Here is an 8,148-nt window from a genome sequence, read left to right as displayed (position 1 = left end):
AGCAGTCAGGGATGATGGGAATTGTAGTCCCAAACATCTGGAGGGCCGGAGTTTGCCTATGACTGATCTAAACCAATACTCCTACCATGAAACCACTTAAGCACCTTCAACACATTTTCCCTCAAAGGATTCTGGGCACTGTAGTATGCAAGTAGCGGTTCTCAACCTGTGGGTCCCCAGATGTTGTTGAACTAACAACTCCCATCATCCCTGAGCTCTGGCCTTGCTAGAGGTGATGGGAGTTGTAGTTCAACAACATCTGGGGACCCACAGGTTGAGAAAGGCGGTAAAGCACAGTGCTCAGAATTCTTTGAGGGGAAGAATGTGCTTTAAAGGTGTAGTACTTGTAGTCTGTACCTAGCCGTAGTCATTGATCGCCTTCTCCTCCATGAATTTCTCAGTGAGCCTGAAACAACCCGCTGTCAAAACGACGTTTTCAGCAGAGACGAAGGCGCAGCCTGGACGGCGCTTCCGCCCCCTATCCCACCCCACCTGCTGGAAACCTTCCTTGACGTATGTGCAAAGTCCCTCCTTGCTTAGGGAGGATTGGATAAGTCTTTCGAAGGGGTCACGTCCTGCTCACCTGCACTACAGATTTTACTTGTTCCTCGCCGGGGCTCCCTGTTCCTGGAAGACCTGGCAAGAGGCACGGAAGCGTCTCTACACCTCCCGCCCACTGAAATTATTGATAATCAGACACCCGCTCATTTCCTTTCTTAACACGCGCGCACCGGCCAATTCCGATCACGCCAGGAAACGGGTGGGGTGGGTGTGTTCCCAGTTAAGATCTGCTAAGAGTAAACCTCTTGAAATGAATGAATCTAAGTGGCTCATGTCCATTGACTTCAAGGGATCACTCTGAGCAGGACTGACATTGGTTGACTGACATCTGACAACCATGGGTTGGGCGCTCTTGTGGGGTGGAAGCTCAGTTCGTTTGGAAGCGACCTTCGGCGAGGGTTTGTCGCTCGCCACCTTCCATCCTTTTTCTTCCCTTTCTCTCTCCTCCTTCTCCCGAATACGCCGAGGGGGTGGACTGCTTCAGGCTCTCCCCTCCTTCCCGAGCCGGCCCCTTGTCCCCACCCTGTCCTCGGCGCTGCGATCTCTCCTCCCCACCAGCAGGTGACCCTAAGCCGGCTCCTCTCCGCCTCCCTCCCTCCCTGCCTGCCTTTCTGCCGCCGCCGTCGTTGCCGCCTCCGGCTCGGCGATCATCGTAACGCGGAGACGCCTCGCCTGCCCGGGGGGCGGAGGAGCCGCGGGAGGGGGAGCGGCGCGGTGGCCCCGTCGGCGCTCCGGGCCAGGTAACCTCTCCAAATTACGCGCGGGGGATCCCCAAAGCGGGCGCACGAGCCTGCTGGGCTCTGCAGGGCAGCAGAAGGTCTTTAGGGCCGGGGGGAAGAGACGGGGGCCGGTTTCCCAGGCTGGGGACCTCCTGTTGCGCTCCATCGAGGCGGAGGGAGCCTCTTTAAGGGAGGGCGTGGAGAGGGCGCGCGGCGCTTCCCAGCATTAAGACGGGATTCCCAACGGGGTTTTAACCCCGGATCTTCTTTCCAACGCCAGGGATGCCTCGGCCCTGAAGACGGACGAGGCATCCAATAAGAGAAGCTCGAAGCACGTGCAAAGGGTCTCGCGCCTCCTCCCCACGGATCTGGAGGAAAGGGGGAAAGGAAGGGACTTAAGAGCTCAGGTGCAAGGAGCTCGGTTTGCTTTTAAGAAATTGCTGAAATGAAAAGCCCCCCCCCAACCTGTTGCACCTCCACTGAAATGGCTTAGGCAGGAGGTGGTGTGGGGAGAAATCTCACCTTCCGTGCCTCACCTTCCCGATTTTAGGCAGCATTTGCTGATCCAAAGGCTGTAAGTGGGGGGAAAAGGCTTTTTCTTTTAGAGTTTTCCCTTCCCAACCTCACTTACCTCTCCAAGTGTTTTAACCCATCACCTGTAATTTCTTCTCCCATTTTCATTTCACGTTTAACTTGTACTTTAACTGCCCTCCCCAAATAGCAGGTCTCTTTCATCCCTCCTTTTACGTTTTATTCTTCCTCCCATAACAGTTTCCCCTTCTTCCCGTCCTCCTTCCTATTTCGAATATATCTGTTGTCATTCCAATAATACTAATAATATACAGTGGTACCTCGGTTTAAGAACAACCCTGTTTACAAGCTATTCGGTATAAGAACTCGGCAAAACCGGAAGTAGTGTTCCAGTTAGCGAACTTTACCTTGGTCTACGAATGGAAGCCAAAAGGTGGAAGGGCACCGGTGGCGGGAGGCCTCATCAGGGAAAGCATGCCTCAGTTTAAGAACGGCTTTGGTTTAAGAATGGACTTCCGGAACGGATTAAGTTCATAAACCAAGGTACCGCTGTATGTATATTTAAAAATACTAACCTTTGATCTCACTTTGTAATTTCCTTCTACACTTCTTCTGGCCCTGCAGTGGAGAGAGAGCTTTATTCTTTTCTCCCTTCTGAAATTCTGTCTCCCAGCCACCTTTATTCACCATGCAACAACTTAGCCCATTGCAAGAGGCTATGGTGAGGCTAGGGGTTGGGGCAGGCCAGTGAGGAGGCACTGGGCAAGCTGTGGCATGTGAAAGTGCCCCCCCAAGCTCACTGGTAGGTCTCAGTCCACTATCTAAGAAACACTGTTAGTAGAAACAGATGCAACTGGCTAATAATAATAATAATAATAATAATTTATTATTTATACCCCACCCATCTGGCTGGGTCCCCCCAGCCACTCTGGGCGGCTTCCAACAAAATACTAAAATACAATAACCTATTAAACATTAAAAGCTTCCCTAAACAGGGCTGCCTTTAGATGTCTTCTAAAAGTTTGGTAGTTATTTTTCTCTTTGACATCTGGTGGGAGGGCGTTCCACAGGGCAGGCACTACTACCAGAAGGCCCTCGGCGCTGGACCTCAGTGTCCGGGCAGAACGATGGTGGTGGAGACGCTCCTTCAGGTATACTGGACCGAGGCCATTTAAGGCTTTAAAGGTCAGCACCAACACTTTGAATTGTGCTCGGAAACGTACTGGGAGCCAGTGTAGGTCTTTCAAGACCGGTGTTATATGTCTCGGTAGTTAACCCTCCTTTTAAAACCTAGTAAGTTTCCAGTCCTCACAGAAGCTGCACAGTGTGTGATCGGAACGGACAACACCTTGCCTTACACAGGCATGGAGAGGGTTAAAGAAAAAAAAAGGATACAGAGAACTGCTTAACACTTAGTAAAAAGTTATTGGAAATAAGTAATTTGTGGAAATAAATAATTGGAAATAACCTGACCAGCATTTCAGGCTCTTTGTGCTTTGCTAACCTTGAGGTTTTCCTCAGAGAATGCTGGTACCTCCCGTTTCTCAAAAGCTTCTGTCACCTCTTTTTGACAACACCCATCACCCAAGATTGCTATTAGAAGCAGTGTTATAGAAACTAAGATATAGCCCCCTCGTGCCTAGGTTCAAATGGCACCTTGATCCTGGGTTATGGGCGCCACAATGGAATGTCTCTTCACCAGGTGGTTCGACTAGAGAAGCACTGGGGTCTCTTCCAATGCTACAGTTTTATGATTCTGTGATCTTAACTACATTGCTTACAACAATTAACTTGCCCCAGTATGCAAGAAGGAAAAAAAACACACACAGTGGAAATGGAACTAACCATGGACTAAGGCAGAGGTTTTTGAGCAGTGGTTGTCAACCTGGCGCCCAGAAATCGCAGTTGGATCCAAACAAGTAGCAAAATGCGCCTGGCGCCTGGCTAATTTCTAACTAGCAGGAGTGATTGGTGGCAAGTGATCCCGCATCTTGTGAGGGGCAGGGGGGTTTCTTGTTAGTTGCAAGAACTGAGGGATTTAACTTCATCCTTTTCTTTCTCCCCTCTATCCCACCACAGGATGGTGGCTACCATGGTCCTCCGGGTGGCCTTCAGCCTGATTGGCTGGTTCTCCCTCTACATGTGGTCTTGCCATTGGTTCAAAGGCCGCACCTACGAGTGGAGCTGCAGGCTGGTCACTCTGACTCACGGGGTCCTTGCCACTTGCCTCTCCGGCTACATCAGCTTCATCGATGGCCCGTGGCCTATGTCTTACCCAGGTACGCTGCAATCGCCTCACCTTAGATTGGAAGTTGGCTCCACACTGGCTGAAAAACAATGTGGGGACAGCGACAGCAGCAAAGTAGACATAAGGGGCTATTGGAAACGGAATTGAAAATAGCTCAGGTGGTTCAGGGTTCAGCGTGATGCGCACGTGTGCAGTCGTGCACATGTCGCATGTGCCTAAAACGGTCACTGCCTGAGCAGGTATCCTCCCCCACTTAATGTGCAATCGATTTGTGTGCAACTATGTACACACGCAGCACTGGGAACTAAATAAATAAATGAATTCCTACTCAGAAATGGCAGGAGTTGGAGAGTCCTTATGGCTCATGTAGAGGCCCTCCCTGGAGCCCAAAGAGGATGTCACTGAGGGTGGAGGAAGCCCTGCAGAGACTGGAGATGCAGCGGGTCTTTGTTTAGGCTGCTCAGCCTCCCTGCCTAACAGCTGATGTGCAGGGTAGCGCAGCAGCGGCCTGTTTCCCGCACATCCTCCAGTCTGCTGCCAGCCCCAGAGCTTCAGTTCTAGTTGTGGATATTTTTGGATACAGCATTATTATTTTTTTGCAAGGATTGAAAAGAGAGTGGCAGAGATGGTGTTTAAAGGGTGCTCCCCCCATTATGCGATTTCACTTACGTGCATGGCGGGCCGGAACATAACCCCAGTATAAGTGGGGGTGGGTGGGACGCCTGTGTTGTATAAACTTAGAAAGCTGTATAATCTTAGAAGGCTGTGAGTATCATGAAGACTTCTGAATTTGCCACTACACTACTGGCTAGATGAACCAATAGCCCGGCTTAATATAAAACAGCTTCTTACAAGCTGGATGCAGTCTGACCTAGGGGTGGGTGATATCTGGTTTTCAATTTCATGATATACCAATACAGAACTACCTTGGTTCTCAAACTCAATCCGTTCTGGAAGTCTGTTCGACTTTAAAACGTTTGCAAAGCAAGGTGTAACTTCTGATTGGCTGCTTGGCCCCAGAAACAATGCCGACATTCAGCTTCCCAAAAACATTTGCAAACTGGAACACTTCTGGGTTTGCGGCATTCGGGTACCGATTTGTTCATCAACTAAGCCATTCGGGAACCAAGGTACCACTGTATATCACAGTGTCTGAAATAAGGATGGCCCTATGTAGAGGCACAGGGGACACAGGTGGCGCTGTGGGTTAAACCACAGAGCCTAGGACTTGTCGATCAGAAGGTCGGCAGTTCGAATCCCCGCAACAGGGTGAGCTCCTGTTGCTCAGTCCCAGCTCCTGCCAACCTAGGAGTTCGAAAGCATGTCAAAGTGCAAGTAGATAAATAGGTACCACTCTGGTGGGAAGGTAAACGGCGTTTCCGTGCGCTGCTCTGGTTCGCCAGAAGCGGCTTAGTCATGCTGGCCACATGACCCGGAAGCTGTACGCCGGCTCCCTCGGCCAATAAAGTGAGATGAGCGCCGCAACCCCAGAGTCGGTCACGACTGGACCTAATGGACAGGGGTCCCTTTACCTTTTTATGTAGAGGCATTGGCTGGCTTCATGGTTTTCCCCACATTGTGATTTTTGCATAGCACACATACACACATACATCATGTTTCACAATACATTGCCAGGTCAAAAATTATGAAACTGACATAAGGATGTGGACATCAAACCGGTTTTGGATGATATATTGATATATCGCCCAGCCTTAGTCTGACCTTCTTTTTGCCTTTCCTTTCAGGGTCACCTAACACCACCCTGCAGGTCCATGCGCTCTGCATGAGCTTGGGTTATTTCCTCTTCGACCTTGGTTGGTGCGTCTACTTCCAGGCAGAAGGGGCTCTGATGCTGGCCCATCACACTGTCAGCATCCTGGGCATCACCGTCTCCCTCGCCCTGGGCGAGTCGGCCGCGGAGGTCAACGGGGTCATCTTTGGCAGCGAGATCACCAACCCACTGCTGCAGGCCCGTTGGTTCCTCCGGGAGAAGGGGCTCTACCACACTCTTACGGGGGACGTGGTGGACTTCTTCTTTGTGGTGCTCTTCACAGGGGTGAGGATCGGGGTCGGGGCATGGCTGATGTACTGCGTGTTGATGTCGCCCAAGCCCAAGTGGTTCATCAAGGTCGGTGGGGTGATCATGTACACCGTGTCTTGGGTCTTCATGGTCAGCATCTGCCGGTTTGCCCGGAGGAAGAGCATGAAGAAGTACCATGCCTGGAGGAGCCGGTGGAGCAAGGAGATGAACTTGAACACCAACGGGCACCTGAAGGACCATTGACACCCAATCTGGGTCCGTGTTCATGATCTGGTTAGCATGGGGCAGGGGGAAGTTTCCAAAGGTCTGGTGCACAAGGCCATGTGTGCAAGACAGGTCACATTGGAATGAATACCCCGGGCCGCCTAGTAGATACGTAGAGTGCTGGATTAAGACTGGGGAGACCCCGGTTCCAAGACCTCCTTAGCCACGAAGCTCACTGGGTGACCTTTGCCAGCCACTTTCCTCTAAGCCCAGGGATTTTATGAGGAAAATAGGATAACTCCTGCCCTGGGTGTTTTGGAGGAAGGGCGGGATACAATAATGACCAGTTGATAGACCTACGTCATGCTGGAGTAGGCTGGAATAGGTGTCAACTCCAGGGAAATTTGCACTATGGAAACATTGACATATCGTGCTGCAGACGAGGTGCATTCAATGAGATGAAAACACTTGTGTACAACACAAAACCTGTTTGCACTCCCAAGGCTGTGAGCACTTGGAATGCAATTAACCACAACCTCCTCCACAACCTCCTCCAGCAACGTCACTACTATACATGAGAACAGAGGATGCTCCTTTATCTAGAGTGGCATCATTGGCCCATGTCTACACTGTACACTAACTGGCAGCTGATCCCTAGTTTTTTCAGGCAAGCAATGTTCCAGTCCCAACCCTATCTAGAGATGCCAGGGGACTTGCTAAGCAGCACCAGTTCATTTTTACGGTGCATTTCCCCAACATGCCATTCAAGGATCAGGATAGCTTGTCGTTTATAGCATCCAAAAACTAAGAGAAGTGGCACAGGAAGAGAAAGATTCCCATTCCTGCCACTTTTTGAATGTGTAATATGATGCTGAATCGGAACAAAGATTCACCCAGCCAGTATTTGTTTCTGACAGGAAAGCCAGATGTCAAGCATGAAGGTGGCAGCAGCCCTTCCATTCTGCCACCACTATGAGCCAATATTCGGGAGGTATTCATCCTCTAGGCGTGGCAGTTTCACTTCCAATCATACTTAAAGGGATGCTTCCACTTTCTCTGAAGACCAGGCTTGAAAATGGGAGGTTGGGATATATCAACCAATCTTGTGGTGGAAACCAGGCAGACAAAATCATCTACCACCTCCTGCCCCAGCTGCAACAAATCATGTCTCTCAAGTATCATTCTCTACAGCCACAGCAGGTGCTGTACCTCTCCAGTGGTTTGACTTCATTCTCAAAGGCACACCCCTCCATTGTCTCCCGAGACAGATGGATGCCAACCACACACAAACGTGTATTTCAGGAATCGTTGCTCCAGTACGCCTGGGACTTCCCTGAACAGTAAATCGACGTTACGTTGCCCAGTGTTAATGAAACCATTGATTATTGTTGGTTTGAAGATAATGCCTGAAAGCACATTTTAGAATTCAGGGGGAAGAGGGGGCTAATCCTTAAAGTAGTTCTTGTTTTCTGATAGCTTGCTGTTTTCTCTTAGGCACACTCTTCTGTATTTTGAGTGCTAATAAGCAGAAGAACTAAAATCAGTGTTGTGGCGCTGTTGGGGCGAGGGATGTTTGGGCTTGGCTCCCCCGCAGTCAGTGCTGAGGTTCTCTTGTTCAGACAGAGCTGCAACAAAAGTCCTATTGGTATATTTGGGACGATCTGAACAGTGTCATGCTCACAGGGCTGGAGTGAAAGTTTGTATGTATAGTTTCTAGCTGTTTCCTGGGCTGTGTGGTCTGGATGTTGGTATAGTGAGTCAAAAGTCCCAGGGAGGCATTATATACCAGGGTTGACGTATAGAGGCACCTGACAGCTTCCATGATATGAGCTACAATGTGGCTG

The 8,148-nt window shown here is 50.2% G+C and overlaps 1 protein-coding gene across 1 annotated transcript; it reads left to right on the top strand.

The window, feature by feature from the left end:
- The first annotated feature begins 1,180 nt into the window (after positions 1-1,180).
- LOC128402903 (TLC domain-containing protein 5-like) lies at positions 1,181-6,855 on the top strand. Its single transcript, XM_053367344.1, has 3 exons — positions 1,181-1,301; positions 3,891-4,090; positions 5,805-6,855. Exons 2-3 carry the CDS (start codon positions 3,892-3,894, stop codon positions 6,341-6,343), a joined length of 738 nt encoding a protein of 245 aa, XP_053223319.1. The 5' UTR covers positions 1,181-1,301; position 3,891; the 3' UTR covers positions 6,344-6,855.
- The last annotated feature ends 1,293 nt before the right edge of the window (positions 6,856-8,148 follow it).

The sequence above is a fragment of the Podarcis raffonei genome, chromosome 15 (genome assembly GCF_027172205.1).
Source record: "Podarcis raffonei isolate rPodRaf1 chromosome 15, rPodRaf1.pri, whole genome shotgun sequence".
Taxonomy (NCBI): Eukaryota; Metazoa; Chordata; class Lepidosauria; order Squamata; family Lacertidae; genus Podarcis; species Podarcis raffonei.
Note: the sequence above shows the minus strand (reverse complement) of the source record. Positions and strands in the feature narration are given on the sequence as shown.

Excerpts from the sequence above, each read along its gene's own strand:
- LOC128402903 (XM_053367344.1), top strand. The coding sequence starts at position 3,892 with ATGGTGGCTACCATGGTCCTCCGGGTGGCCTTCAGCCTGATTGGCTGG. Across the intron at positions 4,091-5,804 it reads GTGGCCTATGTCTTACCCAG|GGTCACCTAACACCACCCTG; the intron begins GTACGCTGCAAT and ends CTTTCCTTTCAG.